This window comes from Neolamprologus brichardi, chromosome 11, assembly GCF_056152115.1.
Source record: "Neolamprologus brichardi isolate AB-2024 chromosome 11, ASM5615211v1, whole genome shotgun sequence".
In the NCBI taxonomy this organism is placed as follows: Eukaryota; Metazoa; Chordata; class Actinopteri; order Cichliformes; family Cichlidae; genus Neolamprologus; species Neolamprologus brichardi.
In genome coordinates this window covers 17,140,831-17,157,751 of record NC_142114.1, presented here as the reverse complement: position 1 = coordinate 17,157,751, position 16,921 = coordinate 17,140,831, and the positions used below count along the sequence as shown (strand labels likewise).

At 41.6% G+C, this 16,921-nt stretch overlaps 2 protein-coding genes across 4 annotated transcripts; one reads left to right on the top strand and one right to left on the bottom strand.

The window, feature by feature from the left end:
* Positions 1-619: 619 nt before the first annotated feature.
* Positions 620-14,040, bottom strand: rbfox1l (RNA binding fox-1 homolog 1, like). Of its 3 annotated transcripts, none has more exons than XM_006802968.3 (13): positions 14,020-14,040; positions 13,496-13,931; positions 8,595-8,831; positions 4,191-4,370; positions 4,032-4,085; positions 3,854-3,946; positions 3,239-3,308; positions 3,102-3,164; positions 2,861-2,996; positions 2,745-2,784; positions 2,587-2,654; positions 1,615-1,687; positions 620-1,526 (listed from the first exon to the last, which is right to left on the bottom strand). In XM_006802968.3, exons 2-13 carry the CDS (start codon positions 13,580-13,582, stop codon positions 1,482-1,484), a joined length of 1,146 nt encoding a protein of 381 aa, XP_006803031.2. In that variant the 5' UTR covers positions 13,583-13,931; positions 14,020-14,040; the 3' UTR covers positions 620-1,481. The 3 variants fall into 3 exon arrangements, with proteins under 3 accessions (XP_006803031.2, XP_006803032.2, XP_087704364.1); XM_006802969.3 differs by having other exon boundaries at positions 3,102-3,161; positions 14,020-14,038; XM_087848238.1 differs by lacking the exons at positions 13,496-13,931; positions 14,020-14,040 and adding an exon at positions 9,952-10,062.
* A 187-nt stretch (positions 14,041-14,227) lies between these two features.
* Positions 14,228-16,673, top strand: rps9 (ribosomal protein S9). Its single transcript, XM_006802967.3, has 5 exons — positions 14,228-14,380; positions 15,107-15,219; positions 15,354-15,476; positions 15,664-15,850; positions 16,413-16,673. Exons 2-5 carry the CDS (start codon positions 15,123-15,125, stop codon positions 16,588-16,590), a joined length of 585 nt encoding a protein of 194 aa, XP_006803030.1. The 5' UTR covers positions 14,228-14,380; positions 15,107-15,122; the 3' UTR covers positions 16,591-16,673.
* The last annotated feature ends 248 nt before the right edge of the window (positions 16,674-16,921 follow it).

The following is a 16,921-nucleotide window of genomic DNA, read 5'->3' as shown; positions in this document are numbered from 1 at the left end:
GCAGAAGGCATATAATGGCAAAGGACAGTTCAGTTTAAAAATAGCAAGAAAACTGGCATACGAAAAAGACTAAACGCTAAAAGAAATACTACTAAGAAGAAAAAAGGCAGAAGCAGAGCAGCAAAACGGTACAGAAGAAATTCACACGAGGAAACAAACGTGGAGTAAAGAAGTTGCATAAAACACTGAAAAGACTTAATAAGAAAAGATTAAAATGCATTGCTGATCTCACACATGAGGTGAAACTTACAAAGGAAATGAAATAAAGGCCAATAATCTGGAAGTTTAGAGAGTGCAGAAAATAGAAAACAGGCCCAGGACGGTTTTCATACATGTAGAGCATGAATACTGGCACTGAGTGTTAGAAGGAGGAGGGAAAAATACGAGAATGATGCAACTAAACAGTAAGCAGTGAAATCACACAAAGAAAATAAAAGAAGGGTTTGTTTGGGTTTTTTCTATAGCATTGCCGATGTAATGCCTGATGGTATCAATCCAGACTCATTCCAGCTACATGTGTGATTTTCACTTTACAATGTGTGTAGGTCATGTTGCCACAGAAGAAAAACCAGAAACCCAGGGAGTGAGGAGAAGCAGAATAAATAAAGAACAGAAGAGATAGAGGAGAAAAAAGTCTGATTTATTCAGAGGTAAACATCAAACAAAGCAGAAAAGAGTGAAACAAAGCCAAGAAGAACTAACCGATACAAGAAAAGAAGTCATTTAGCAGTAATGAAGGAGAAAAGAGGGAGAAAATACAGGACAGTGACCCTCCGGTCATCAAAGCTCAAGCAAGGCAGCGAGGAGTGAAGCCAGAAAACAGAAACTACACTGTGTTAGGATTCATGAACAGAAAGGTAGGAAAGGACTCAAGAAACTGCAATCAAGGATTAAATATAACGGCTGTATGAAAAGCTAAACATGTAGATTTAGAGGTAGATTGTTAGAAATAAAAATAAGTCCAGCTGATAAACATTATTTCTGTGTTTTTAGTTGCAATATCAGTGTCGCAGCCAAATCTCTCTCTTGATGTTGAAACTCACAGACATTCCCACTCACACTCACACACGCACACACACACTCAGTAGATAAATGCCAACAAAAATAAATCATTTAAAATTGCACAAAATGTCTTTTGCACAGTTTGACCCCTGAAAAAAAATCCCAAATTATTAAACACAAGAATCTCACAGTATTTTTTAACCACCTATCCATTCTTAAAAAAAAGAAAAAGCAAAGCATTAAAAGGTTTCAAGCGACAGCGTCTCCTACGTATTCTCCAGCAGAGCGGATGGTAAGTGGGTCCTACAGTATTTTAACCTTCAGTCTGTTTAGTCTCCCGAGGAGAGGTTGTGATGGAGACAGGAGGTGACACCACGTGTGCCACATTTCCGAGGTTGTTTTTAAGGATTATTGTAATCTGCCCTGCAGTGTCCCAAAGTTCAACAGAGATGCCCGACGACCCCGCCCTTCACCGGGCCTCAGTAGGGGGTGAAGCGGTTGTATCCTCCTCTGTACAAACTGGCCTGTCGACAGTAGTAGGGTGAAAGGTGCAAGTTAACCACCGTGATGTATTTTTCAGATTAAGGTTTGTTTACTCTGATAGCTGCTCACCATTGTACCGACCCCATATGTTGTTGGTCCGACTGAGTGGTGATAGGCCTCTGGAGCGTAAACCCGTCCATATCTGTTTAAAAAAAAAAAAAAAAAAGCAGAAGCAGATACATCATAATATCACGACTCCAATTAAACTGCCAATTCTTTATGATTAATGAAAGCCAACTGAAGTCAGGCATGTATGTGAATTTTTTACATTATGTGAATATTCTGCCATGATTAATGTGAGCATCCAGCACTGTAATACGTTATGTGATGGAAACCAATCAAAAGCACATTTGGTACTGAATAATATCTGAAGTATCTTACAAAAACAGTACTTTGGGTGTTATTATGATATTGTTATCCTTGGAAGAGCCACACATCCCTTTGAGGTTGTGTTTGGAAGGCCATCCGGCATAAAAATCTGCCAAAACAAACATGTGGATCTGCCCACTGTGGCGACCCCTTGTGACTAAGGGAGCAGTTGAAAGCTTCTTCTTCTACTAGCAGTTTGTGTGTTATTGGTTAATTTAAAGCTGCTTAACAAGGCCCATAAAATCCTTGAGATAAAAACAAGAACGTAATCTCAGGTGGGACCTTTGAGCTACACAGGAACAAAAAAAAAAGAGTTTTTTTCGTTTACATACTGTGTCCACTCACAGTAAATGTTACAAGATAAATTCCTGACTGTTTGAGAAAATCCAGATCTTTACTTCCTGGCACAAGGCAGAATATTTTCAAAAGCTGTGTTTATCTTGATAAAAGTTACAAAAGCCAAGTTTGAGTTCAAAGGGTGAGCTCTGTGTAGGTAGGAAGACATTTTCATGGGAATAGCCGAAATGCTCCAAATACGTTTTGTGTGTCTGCTCAGGTAAAAGCGGTATATACTATTAGGCACACAGCTGCTCAGTGGTACTGCTGAAGCTCAAACAGAGCATCAGAATGAGCAAGAACATTCATCTTTGTGTGCATTGTTTGTCTGTTTACCCATCACTGTAGGTCGCTGTGGCAGCAGATGCTGACTGAGCCACTCTGTATGCTGCAGGGTATCCGCCCTGCATGGGAAAGATGAAGCAACAATAAAGCAGCAGCGACTGATTGACTGATTAAAAAAGTAAAGATATAAGTAGAGTTCAGCTGCGTACATAGACTTCTGCTCCATACAGTCCATCCTGATACACAACCCTGAAAAAAAAGAATAAAACATTATCAAAATGAAAGTAATTGGATATAAAGCCGACACCGGTGCTCAGAGTCTTACCCAGGGTAGGTGGGGACAGCAGCAGGTGTGGTTGCAGTGGAGCGAATTGTGTTGTAGACAGCTCGACCCCGACCACGCAGCGCTGAACCGCGGTAGGCCAGCGTAGGAGTCGCTACAGGGTACGGAAAACTGGCAACTAAAATAGAGGAGAGGAAAAAAAGCAGCAGGAGGAGTGAAATGGCAGTGCTGATCATCTCTTCAGAGCAATATGTCAGCATGAAAGACGGAAACGTTTAGTTACCTGTATAGAGCTCAGGTGCGTACATGGCCCCCATGACCGGGTTGATCTTCCAACCGGAAGCTGCTGAAACAAGGCCTCTATTAAAAACAAGCTCCAAAGATTAGTCAGGACCCAAATATTAATGAGAAGTTTCTTACTTGAGATTTCACCGTTCACGAGAGGCGTTTGGGGTTTCTTGGTAACTACTCGTGCAGTGGCATTATTAACCTGGGGATAAAATAATAAGGATAATCACAGAACAGTTAAACCTACAACACAAAAGCTGCGTGATTTCCAGCCATGTGATCAATAAATATCACTTAGGTATAATATCCAAGGGAAGTTACAGGGTCATAAATACATTTATAGTGAGGTGGCCATTTTTTTTCTCTCTCCCACTGCTGTCACTCATTCAGGGAGACTCTGCCTTCACTGTACAAGGCTCCCATGTCCCTGAAATTGGTGGCCGGAAGAAAAAGATCCCAATTCCATTTTTTTAATTATATTTTATTAATGTTATTTATTATTTTTAAGGATTTTTTCCCCTCTAATTATTCCTTAATTTTTCACTAGTTTAAGAGCCGTTTTATAGCTTCCCCTCCCCATTATATGTTGTATGGGGGAAATAAAAGAAAAGTACTTCAGTTTACCATGTATTATATTTTTGTGCCTGAACATATTTTTATGTTTTATTGAGTATATTATATTGGGTAAAACAAAACTGCATGTTTGTTTTCTAGTTTTAAAAAAGAAATGGGGAAATCTCGCTTTACCTCGATCTTCCTCCCTTCCACGATTGTCCCATTCAGCTTTTCTCTCGCTCTGTCAGCCTCGGTAGCATTCTCGAAAGTGACGAATCCAAAGCCCTGTGTGTTTGCACAGTTATATGTTTACTGATGAATGATTCCCACGTTGGTTTAAAAGCACTGATCATATTTCTGAGCTGCTCACCTTTGACCCCCTCTCATTGAAGATAATCTCTACATCGAGGATCTTGCCAAATTGCTGAAAGTGTCAGAGCAATTTTTACAGAGTGGAAATTGTTGGATTCAATATGAAAACATGGGCTCTGTGTATGTGTGAAGCTCAGAAACAAGGTGACTGTCATACCCCAAACATCTGGCGGAGGTCTGGGTCTCTAAAGCGAAAGGGGATGTTCGAGACGTGGAGGCGTTTCGGTTGGGTTTTACCTGACCCCTCTTCCTCGCTACCGCTTCCTGCCCCGCCCCCCGATGACACCGACACACTGAGAGACTGGGGGTCAGAGGTCACGGGGACCAAAGAGTCCTCCTGACAGTGAGAAAGCACGAAACAGGACAAGGAGGCAGAGGAAGAGGAGGAGGCAAGCAAGTGGATAGAGGAAGAATGGACGGGAAGAACAAAAAAAGATGGAAAACAAAAGATGGAGAGGGTGTGAATGAGGTGGGACAGATGTGAAGAAAAATTGGGAGAGGGCATCAGTAGAAAAGCAAAGAAGGAAAAGAGAAAAACAAACAAACAACAAAGTAAATTCAACAAATTCAACGTGTTCCAGAGAATTTCATGTTCAGGTAAAAACTCCAGTTGCGTAAGCATCACATGGCATTAAAGCTCAAAGATCACTTTCATGAGATCAAGTGAACCAAACCAAGTTCAACCAGCATTCAGCAACCAGTGAACCTTCTCAAGCAAATGTAAGGAGGCGTGGAAGGGGCTCCAGTTTAGTGAGGCGTCGTTGAATACATGCCTGTAGGAGATTAGGACAGTGACGCTAACAATAAACGCCACATGTGTGGTATTAAAACTGCTCATTCCAGCCGTCGTGAAGAGTGAGAAGTTGTTTTAAGCTGTTTTCAGACTCTAACTCAAAGTTTCCCACAGTGGCTCTAACAACTACTTGTTTTACCTTAGCATTAAAGACATACCTGTGCTAGATTAACTTATATAAACTGCCCCATGCAGAAAAATTCAAGAACTAATGTGCCAAAACCAAAACATTCACTATCCCACAATGCACCACGATGCTAGTGTGTGTGCATGTATGTGCATATATATATGTGTGTGCAGATGTGTTGGCCAACCAGCATTGTTCAACCGTTGCAAGAAAAGTGGTTAAAAATATATAGATTTGAAAGAAAATCTGCAAAAAGGGCAACAAACTAAAACCAGTGAGCTTCAGCAGCAAGAAACAAAAGGAAGAGGAGGAGCAGGGAGCACAAAAATTAACGTGAAAAAGAAAAATTACTGGGAGATGTGCTACTCTAATGGAAATAAGATTACACTCCCAAGCCCTGAGTATTAGCAGTCTAGTACCACGAGGCAGATAAGGAGTGAAAAAGGCTTCAGTAAACAAGGCAAAGAAGGTGCACAGAAAGGGGACAGAAAGGGGACAGAGTTTAAAACTGAAGGGTCAGTCTGGGGTGGGGGGTCACGGTGCTGCTTTTTTGCCAAAGGTTAAAGGTCGTTTGTCAGGGGGCATCATTAATAAGAAGGAGACAGACAGAGAGAGGTACAGAAACACATTCATACAGACATATAAATGCACACAGGCTACTACTGGAGTACACTACACTGGCTCGATGTGGCTTCAACTGTAGACAGCAGACCCACACACACACACACACACATACGTACATACAGGCCAGAGTGGAGGGGGGGGGGGTACAGGGGGACAGAGGGTTGAGTTGGGTGGTGGTGTCATTGTCACGATGCAGGATTGAGTTCTGGACCTGAGCGATATTTCAGACGGGGGAAAGGGGGGGGAATCATCCGGTCAGCCTCACCCCGCCCCCCCCTTTTTGACCCCCTCCCTCCGTGGCGACGTCTCAACTTTCCCCGAAAATCATCACGGACCCGAGTATGTCTGGGACTCTAGTGATAAAATATATAAACGGGGCCATAAAACACCATTTATGAGAGGAGGAAGGGAGAAGCAGGACACAGAGCTGACCTGCCACACAGATCAGACGGCTCTGCGTGTGTCAGAGTAGATGTTTCCATGTCTGAAGGAGACTTCTGCACTGCAAAAACAAAACAGTCACACACATCTCTGACCACATAACTCATGTCTTCATGAATAAGAAAAAAAATCTGCTAATCCGTTAAGAATATTTAAACCTGTTCCAAGGTGAAATCATATCTTCAAGTAACCACTTCTGCAAGGTCCCAAAAGGTTGGTTCTGTTCATCTGGATGAACCGTTTTCAGTGGGAGAAACATTTCATCACTCATCCAGGTGACTTCTTCAGTCTCAGCTGACTGCAGGTTTCCCCAACCTTATAAACAGTACATTTGTATAATGACTGAAACTAGCACCAGTGGGCTGTGATGTCAGTTCCTTGAGCATTAATATGCAAATTGTCACTGATCAACAACCACTGATCAAGGACGAATGATCAATGGTCATGAGTACCATTCACAGAGTTGGGGAATGGCTGCAATCACAGCCTGATGAATCAAACACTGATGCACTAAAAAAATAAAATATATTTTTTATATTTTGACAGGTTGTTCACTAAACACTCCAGTTTTTAGAAAATAGAATTTTAAGGGTAGTCAAAGGAGCTTGCAAAGAAAAGCGTCTGGACTTCTTTAAGTTGCTTGAAGACGTTTCACCTCTCATCCGAGAAGCTTCTTCAGTTCTAAGGTCAAATGGTGGGGAGTCCCAGATTTAAACCTAGTGGGAGCTTCCCCCCAAAGAGGGACAAAAGGACCCCCTGATGATCCTCTAATCACATGAGCCAAGGTGTGAAAATGGGTGTGGGTCCCAATCAGCCAGGGTTTCGGGTGAGCTTATTGTGAAACCTGCCCCACCCTATCATGTGATTTCCTGAGGTCAGATGGCCCAGGATGTGAGTGGGCGTTCAGGCGTCTGGGGAGGGAACTCAAAACTGGATTATAGATGGCAGAGAGTTGGTGTCGTAAACCATCGCCTCTGTTCAAAGATGGTCGCTCACAGTGGACATAGATGGCTTCTAATTTTAAGGGTAATATTTATTTCAGGCTTTACACGGTTAAGATAAGTTTTTTTCAAAATAAAATAATAAATACGTTTTTTCAATTACAGACCTGGGAAGTGACAATAGGTCTCTGCAGGCAGTGTGAGTCAAAATATTACATTATTTAAAAAAAAACAAAAAACTTTCTCTCGTGTGTGTTGCTGTTTTTTTAATCAATTCAGTGAGAGTGACATGGTAAATTTTGCTTTTAAACTGTAAAACCTGATTCTGCTGGTTGTCTCTTCCTGCTAAAAAGGTTTTTTCCCTCTCATATTGCAGGGTATTTAGCTTACAGTATTAAGGCCCTTCAGGCAACTGTTACTGTGAATTTGTTATTGTAAATGAGCTTGAAATTGAATTCAAATTGCTAATTAGGAATAATTCAAGTAGCCTACAGCTTACTGGTGGTCATTATTCTGCAAGTAGGCTAACTTGTGCTCACGAGAAAAACATCACCTAACGGGACTTGGGGTCTTTCCTCTAATCAGTATGTCCTTTAAAAACCCCGAAGATTAGTAGCTTGTGAATTGTAACAACAATTCCTCATCGTTTTATCAAGTTATTTCATTCAAAATCAAGAGGAAACATCAGGCAGCTCATAAAGACTGAGGCCAGTGTGGCCTGTTTGTGCATTATTGTGTTCTCTGTTATTGTAGGGTCTTTATCTTACAATACAAATGGAAATTAAAGACGCTCCCACAGTGCACCAATGCTGAAGTGGTGCAGGTCACACGCAGAAAGAGATCAGCAGCAACCAGAGACCACAGGGTGTCAGTGAAATTCATCAGTGTGGGGTAAAGGACACTGCTGCCACACCACCGGCAAGATTACACCGAAACATTTGAGGTAATAAACAAGAGGGTTATCTACGCAACCAGCCAGGAACAGCTGCAGAGCAATGACTTTAGATTCAACTGAGGCTAAAATTATAATGCAGGTTTCTTCCCTTGATTTAATAAAAGATTCATTTGGTTTTTAAAAGAATATGTAAAGAAAATTTGATGGTAAACAGGTTGAAATAATCTTATCGCAGTAGCAGAATGAAGACACAAATTATCTATTAATAATTCTCTTTAGTTTCAAAAACCATTTGTTGATACATTTTTAAAGATGTAATCATTGTTTATCCTGTACCAGAAATGACTTCATCAGACAAATCACAAAAGCCTGACATGGACTTTATGAACATCCTTCAGATAGCTTAAACTGTAAACTGTAAGTATCAGCACAAAGTTTGAGCGGCGATCTGGAAAGGTGATCAGTTTTATTAACACTTAAATGAGACCTGGGGGAGGGAAAAAGTGGGCATTTATTTTCATCAATAAATCTTTTATCAGCTGCCTCGACATTTTGCTCCACAGAGGGTGACAGGCATTTCCATACAAGGACACCGCGGTGGACATGGGGCTCTAAATATAGAAGGAAACCCTATCTGGGCCTGTTGCTCTGCAGAACATGTGAAAGTGCTACCTGTCGACTTACTGACGATCATGTTTTATTGGCCTGGAACATCAACATTTGTCGCAGACCGCTCTTACCGTGTTGCCAGATGTCAGAGAGTCGCCCCCATCGTGCTGAGGGCCCTGATAGACTCTGAGCTGGGGATGTTCCTGGTACTCTGAGCTCGGATGTGCAGAGCTAAAGTCGAGAGTTGTCAGTCTGCTGGCGGACGTTGGGGGACCTTGACCTGGTGGGGGGTAAGAGGGAGGCGGGGCATAGACCTGAGGCAGGGCAGGGTCTGCGCTGCCTGGGGCAGCCTCCTGAGTGGGGGCCCCCTGAGGAAAAGAGGAAGAGGGAGACGAATGAGCCACTCATGCCAGAATATGACAGCGTAGATGTAAACAAACGAAACACAAGATGTTGTTGTTGATCTTCTGTTTTTACAATAAAACAAACTGCATAAACACGCTGCAGTGACACTGTGATCTTTAATGAAGATGACAGATACACAAATAACACAATAAATGATTGTTCCACCCAATTTTACACATTAGTTTAACTGTTAGAAGGAGTAAAATGCTGTGAAATCTCTTAAATAATCTGATAATAATAATCATAGCAAAAGATGTTTTTAATAGTAATAGTAAGACAAAATACAAAGTTAAATAAGCTTGCTGGTAGGTTGCGGTGTTTGGAAGATGTCACTAAATTACCTTATATATTTACTTTTTTTTAAAAATAACTGTCTTTTGTGAGTTTGTTTTTTGTGTGTGGTAATAAAGAAATAGTAAATTATCCTTGAAAAATACATCTGATGACCAGTCCTAAACTCTACATTTCTTTTTGCTTTTCCAAAGCAACATCCAAGTATAGATATAATTAAAAACATCTGTAATATTAAGACATTTCTCACAATTGTAATAACTGGTTCAATCTTAATGCCAAACATGGAGCTCATTGTTAAATTGAACTCTTTCTGTTTTTTCCCATTACAAATGACAGATTTGGCACTTGAAAACAATATTTATGTCCAAAATGTTGACTTTATGTAGTACAATGTCATGTAAAATCAGTAAAATTATTGGAATCTCATCAGATTCAACAGCCACAGGTATGTTTTAAGTCTCATAGACTTTAGAATCTCTAATATCCATTTTAATTAAACAACAAGCAGAGCAGACAAAAAGCACAGCTGTTTACTTAAAAACTTTTTTTTTTTTTAAAAAAGCGTAACAAATGTTTGTCAGGAGCACATTTCTACTAAATATAAGGACCGATAGTATGAAACAGACCTTCTAACCCGCTGCTTCATAAAACTACCTTTAATGAGAAAAACAAGATTAAACAGGAAAACAGGACCTCCTCCAAACCAAGTGTAAGCAGTGGTTTGGAGGAAACTCCTGCGCAGTTTCCATTCGAGTGAGGTAAAAAGCAGAGAAATAAAAGCGGTCTTACCCCCTTACTGCATTCCTCGATCTCTGATGCATTGTCTAACAACTGCCGCATGTTTTAATGCCAGCTGACCACCCGCCCACCGCACCATAAGTTCTACCCATCCACCAATCACATCAAATGATTGCTAGAGGAAAAGTGACCGGGGGTGGCTGTGGGTGGGGGAGGTGTTCCACACCAGCTGTGGACATCTGTAACTGTCAGTCACCTTGTTGCTCCCACAAAGAGCCCAGAGGGCCCCTCTAACCTACTCATGAACACAGAAAGCGTACGGAGCTTCCCCCCCAGGATTAAGTATTTATGAATGTGTGTGCACCTGCTGAGGGTGCATCGCGCTAAATGTCGCCTCCGAGAATATCGGGCCTGACAGACACGGTTTTATTACCTCAGAGACATTTTCATGAACATCTACTTCTCTTTGTGTTGTGTGGAGTGGCTCAGTTGCCTTTTAAGAAACAGAGGACTTTACAAGCACAATAATCACATCAATGTTTGGGTTGGATGCGAGTGAAGTGCTTCGCTGATCTTACTACATCATGACCACACAACAGAAAAAACAACAAAGTGAACACATTTACCCAGCTGTCAGACTACAGCATACTTATACTGCTTACACTTGAATTTCTGATGTTGAGCTTGCTTTGTACTATAAACCTACCGCCGCCTCGTTTTGGACCCAGCCATGCTTCAGGAAGGCCGAGATGCATCAGTGATTCAGTAGTGTTAAAGATCCCACCACATCAACATGACAGTCTGCACTCCCTGACAACGTCTGGCAGGAGATATGAGTCCCGCGTCACACACCAGGAGACTAAGAAACACAGTCTGTGCAGTCTCACCTCTTCACACTGACTGTCTACGTATATGTTGTATATATGCCGCCTTCTGTACTGTTATATATGTATTTAAACTTTATGATGTATTGCTTTATATCTTGTGTTAGGACTTCCAGCTGAAGCATTTAACACAATAGTTCTTGTATAAACAGATGAAATATCTGTGACGGGCCTTCTCAGACTTTCAGGAGACAGGGAGTTCTTACAGGAGGGAAAGTTTTCCAAGGACCTCATTGCAACAGTAACACTGAGTGGCAGATTCTTACTATTGGAGCTGTTCGTCCTCTAAACTTTTCCATCTTAATACTTCAGACACATGTGACATGATATGTTTCAACCACATGAAAGTTTGTGCTGATCATGAAGATAATGTAAAGAGCCCGTATGTTCATTCTGATGGTGGACAGTCCTCATTTAAAGATGTACAATAACGCTGCAGCACAATGTTCAGATGAAATTATTTTGTCTTGGCTTCCGGATACAACTTCACAAATCTAAGAACATTTATTCTGGAAGACAATCCTGGAAAATACTCACATTTGTGAGGATTCCCCCACAGTAACTGGGAATATTTCTATTAGAGCACTGATACTTTCACTTAATCGCCGGATCAGAGGATACCCTGAGTTGTCTCACAAGCAAAATGCCACAAGTGTGTCAGCTGCCTTCAGGATTTAAAGGAGTCATGATTAAAAAAAACCTCTATCCCACGCCAGCTCATAATGGCTGGCATAGCTCTGCTGGCTGTTGTACTGAGAGGTGTGAAACATTCAGATTTGTTGACGCAAGATTTGAGATGAAGGAGAAACTGGTTGTATAAGCAAGGAAATGGTTGTCAGTCAGAGTCTTGTTGGCTTGGAGGATTTCATTTGACCATTCTCTGTTGGTTTGGAGGAGGATATTTAATAAAGTGTGCACTCTCAACAAACCAGATTTGACATTAAAGCAGGCTTCACCCTGATGACCGCTGAATGAGGAAAAGTTGATGGAGATGATTAATCTGCAGCTCTTACTCGTTATTCAAGAGAAATATTTAAGTTTGAACCAGAGCTGAGAGATAGTGAATGAGGGGCCGTCCAACTCTGAGGCCGTTCTTAACTTTTGCACTGGAGCTGGAACATGTTTCCAAATATGTCGACACAACTTGCACCTGCACTCTGTCCTACTTATCAGAAGAAACGACTGATCTAGCTGCTCTGATCCTCCTCCGAGATATAAAAGCGATGTTGAGCGAAGAAAATGCATCTGTTAGATATCACTGTCAACTCTCCCCCCACCTTACAGACTAACTAACTAACCAGCCACTGTGTCTGATTCAGCACCACAGTCTCAACCCGAGACTCCTCACGGGCTTGTTTTTTATTATCATTTGCCATTTGTTCCCCCTCTCTCGCTCGTCTCCTTCCTCAGCTGCTTGCTTGCGGTCAGAGGTTGACGGCTCGGAGCCAGGTGCTTGCTGGGACAGCTGCCACGGGATTTACACAAGACGAAGCTGACTGCAGATGTGGCCTTTTGGTGCTGGCCGAGTTACAAATGTTAGCAACATGTAGCTTATTAAAGTGTAACACAATATTCCTTTTTTTCATCTATCCATCTGCTCATTCTGCACATCCTCCTATTGAGAGACACGACAGGCTTTTTGTTTATATTGCTGATAAAAAAAAGAAGAAAAGATTGCTGATAATGAGGAGAGAGGAGTTTTACAAGCTGCCAAATGTTGTGTTAAAACAGATGCTCCACATCAGTCATAAAGGAATTTCCCCAGCACTTGGAAATATGACACTTTTAAAAAAGGGAACAATTGCTGGATTGAAGTGAAGGATTAGAGCATTCCGGTACGCTGTATACTGTGTATATTGTTGTACTGACAATAAAGTTCTTGAATCTTGGAAGATCTAGCCGGGGCTTCGGACTATTTACTTCAGTGCCAGTCACCTTCAAATAACAATTCTTTCTGCATCCGTTTTCCATAAACAGCTCTCTGAACCTTATGAAATAAGTCAAGGTTACCCCGGAGGAGCCTAATATTCAACATTTAAATGCACAACAGGCTGGTTTCACACATTTATCTTAAGCACAGCTCACTGCAGGACACAAGACAGGTGACAGACCCTCTTCCTGTGATTATCTGCTCAGGAGAGGAGGGCTAAAAATACAGCTGGTGTGAAGCACAGAGACAAGGTAGAGAGATACTAAATGAGCTGTGGCATTAGTGGCATGTCAGGGACACTTGCTGGTGGACTAAAGATAACCACTAATATGTCCTTACTAGTGAATAAATAAGACATTTCAAAACTAGCACACTTCACACAGATCCTGTTGCATATTAAGCAACGCATCGATATACTAAATTAGATTAAACTGTGACTTAGGGCCTTTTGGCTTCTTCTGCTCACTGGAAAATGTTTTAAGTTTTACAAAATACAGGGGAATAAGATCTTTTTAGTTTAATCATTAAGCAAAATCATACAAACGTGCTGATTTAAATGTCCAATTATTTGATTATATTTCTTAATGTGAGTATTTGGGTAAATAAAAGAATAAATATAAAAACCAGAGCTCTAGAAATGCAAAATAATTGACACTGAGATTAAGAATTGTAATAATAAATAATATTATTTTGTTGCATAAAGTTATAGTTCCCCAGTAGATGCTTTCCGGGATGTATTTATGTGATAATGTCTGGCCACAGAGTAAATCAAGAGGTTTACCTGAACTATGCTGGGGTAGCATGTGGTTGCCTGTGGGTAGACGGGGAGTCCATAAGGCTGGAGGATCACAGTGGGTGAGGAGAGCATAGCCCAAAAACCACACACGAGGAGATGAGGAACGGAGGAAAATGGGAGGAAAAGGAAAAGGAGAGCAAGGGGAAAGGAAGGGTTGATGTACACACAGAAGAGCAGGCGATCAGGCTGGAAATTTTTTTTAAAAAGGGAGGAAAAATCCCAAATGAAGGAAACAGAAACTCCAAGAAAGTGAGGGAGGTGGGAAAAAAGACCAAGCTTAAGACTTTTGCTTCACCTCGAAAATGAAGTCAAGCAAGAAAACACAAGGGAAACCCCCCAAAACACCCGGAAAAGATGGGATTTAGAGCAGTGAAAGAGAAAGCCAGTGAGCTTCTGTGTGTCCATCAGTTGATCATGCAGCCTGACAGACAGAAACACATGGTCAGGGTCCCATTTCAGAGTTATATAAATAGTCACCCATGTCCTTCTCTCTGAGTTTACCACCTTACCTCCCTCACTCTCACTTTGTAAGAGGAGATCTGTGACCACTCAGTCAAACCTCTGTGCAGAGTGAAAGAAGCAGGCCTTTCCCGCCTCTCTGTGCACATTGAAGCTGTGTGTTACACCATCTATGTAATGACATGAGGCCTGTTCGTGATTCAAGCGCATAAACAAACTTCATCTTAACTTCTTCCGTGTGTTCAGGTTGTGCTCTTCGCTTTGACCAACAGAGAGCGACAAACCCAGCGGGCCCGACTTCCGTTTGGACGGTGAGAGGCATCATGGGATATGTAGTGTGCTCGTAGGCCCTATAAATGATTATGGACTTCCTTTAACTTCCTCTTTACTGCGCGAGCCTGAGCGAGACAGGTACGGTTACTATCCTCATCCTTACCAGCAATACAAACTTAGTGTATTTGGACCTCCACGTTGAAAAACAGTCATAGGACATGAAACTAAACTTATGCCTGTGTCGATTGAAGACCTGCATGTGTTTTTTTAACGCGTTTTTAAACGAAAAGCGGCTAAGCTAATGCTAGCTGCTAACATTAAACAACGTGGTGCGGTGTAGCTGCGGCCTAGTCCTACGGATGCCCGGTCTGTTAAACGTTTATACGCGATTTATTGTAGTTTCAGAAACATTTAATGAAGCATATCCGATGTATCAGTGTTTCTAGTCAATTCGGTCCTTACACATTACCCTTGTCTTCATAAACCATACGATCGTGTGGCAGATCTGACCGATAGAGTTGAAGCATGGAAGTAATAGTGACAGTTGTAGGTCCCTTTAGCCTGGTAAAAAGTTAATGTCTTTTTTAAATTATTCAGTAAACGCTTTGAAAAACGAACTAGACTGACAGATGGAGAGCCTATTTGGCTTAATTGAACTGACTCTACTTTTTGAGGTTGACTTGATCGTCTTAGTTGTAAATTGTAACTTGAGTTATTGCTGAACATGCATAATGTTTGCCTTTAAAATGTCTTCTGTGCACAAGATTCAAATAACATGTCAAACTTGAATAACCTATTAAAAGTGTAAAATGGTATAAATCTTATATGTAGCGTCCCCCTCATTGTAATTTCTTGGTTTTGCAGGCACTTATAAGCCATCATGCCCGTTGCCAGAAGCTGGGTTTGTCGTAAGACATATGTCACCCCCCGCCGCCCCTTCGAGAAGTCCCGTCTCGACCAGGAGTTGAAACTCATTGGTATGTTTTCATTTTCATAACTTCCGTCCATATATATATATATATATATATATATATATTTTTTTTTTTTTTTTCAAGGTATACCCTTTAATGAGCTATACTAACCTGATTACGGCGTTTCATCTCCCTTTAAGGCGAGTATGGGCTGAGGAACAAGCGTGAGGTGTGGAGGGTCAAGTTCACCCTTGCCAAGATCCGCAAGGCTGCCAGAGAGCTGCTCACTCTGGATGAGAAGGACCCAAAGCGTCTGTTTGAAGGTGGGTAGGATGAGTTAAAGCTGGTTTGTGTTGGCCGATGATTTAAATATATAAAGTGTCAGACTTCACCATGGTGTCACGAATTCCTCGTCAATGAGGCCAATATTCCTGCTCTGCATAGATTTTTGAACACGTCTTTGTGGTTGTATGTTTAAATGACCTTTTGTGTATATGTGTGGTTTTCCAGGTAACGCTTTGCTCAGGCGTCTGGTGAGAATCGGTGTGCTTGATGAGGGTAAGATGAAGCTCGATTATATCCTGGGCCTGAAGGTCGAGGATTTCTTGGAGAGGAGGCTTCAGACACAGGTCTTCAAGCTTGGACTTGCCAAGAGCATCCACCACGCTCGTGTCCTTATCCGCCAGAGGCACATTCGGTAAGCTCAAAGCAACACTTAACAGGCTCAGTGGTTCGTTTTTTTTTTTTTTTCTTTTGTTTTGTTTTTTTGGATGGACTCATGAGAACCTGTCAATGCTTCCTCTTCCATCAGAGGACCACCAACCTGTAACACACCCTGTTGACAACAGTTAAGATTTTCATCAAGGTCAATTCGGTATCAAAACCGTATACCTTGTCAGTAGACATTGCCCAGAGCCAATCCTGCCGCCGAGGGCGCAGACAGTGCCACGGTGTTGTGGCCGTCAGGTAAGGTATGGGGGATTGCACCTCGGGCAATTGTAGTATTTCACTACAGCATTGGATATGAAGTACTCAGGCTGATGATTTAAGTCATAAGTTCAGATTTCCTGTGGTGTCAAGAATTCCTCGTCAATGAAGCCTGCAGTAAATTATACATGTCAAATATTAAAGATTCACACTTTTTCCACCCAGAAACCTTGTGCTTTTTCAGCTTTTAAACCGCAAAGACGACTCTTAAGTGCAACTGGAAGATGCATCAACATTTTCTAAAGTCCTCCTTTTATTGTCTGTCTTGGCAGTGTGCGCAAGCAGGTGGTGAACATCCCCTCTTTTGTGGTTCGCCTGGACAGCCAGAAGCACATCGACTTCTCCCTGAGGTCTCCGTACGGCGGTGGACGCCCAGGCCGCGTCAAGAGAAAGAACGCCAAGAAGGGCCAGGGTGGAGCTGGAGGAGCTGACGATGAGGAGGAGGATTAAGAAGGATGTTGTACAGGAGTGTTTCTTGATACTTCCTGTTGTGACAATTCTCAATAAAATGTTTGGTTTATCCAAAAAAAGTAGCTGACTCTATGCAGTTTTAATAAAATGCAAACTTAAGTTTAAGAGCTTTACTCAAATGGTAGCAAAGTGCTGTACACAAAGAGTCAAATAAGGACATTAAATAGAAGAATACGTAATATTACAGGATACAGCTGACATGTTGTATCATGGTGATTAAAATGTATTCATATAGCACATTTCAGAAACAATCTAGTGTTTTTGTATCATCCAGAGAAGAAAATCCCTGAAAGTTGTATCTGCTCATATG

Excerpts from the sequence above, each read along its gene's own strand:
- rps9 (XM_006802967.3), top strand. The coding sequence starts at position 15,123 with ATGCCCGTTGCCAGAAGCTGGGTTTGTCGTAAGACATATGTCACCCCC. Across the intron at positions 15,220-15,353 it reads CCAGGAGTTGAAACTCATTG|GCGAGTATGGGCTGAGGAAC; the intron begins GTATGTTTTCAT and ends TCTCCCTTTAAG. Across the intron at positions 15,477-15,663 it reads CCCAAAGCGTCTGTTTGAAG|GTAACGCTTTGCTCAGGCGT; the intron begins GTGGGTAGGATG and ends GTGGTTTTCCAG.
- rbfox1l (XM_006802968.3), bottom strand. The coding sequence starts at position 13,582 with ATGCTCTCCTCACCCACTGTGATCCTCCAGCCTTATGGACTCCCCGTC. Across the intron at positions 8,832-13,495 it reads GCTACCCCAGCATAGTTCAG|GGGGCCCCCACTCAGGAGGC; the intron begins GTAAACCTCTTG and ends TCTTTTCCTCAG. Across the intron at positions 1,527-1,614 it reads CATATGGGGTCGGTACAATG|GCCAGTTTGTACAGAGGAGG; the intron begins GTGAGCAGCTAT and ends TACTGTCGACAG.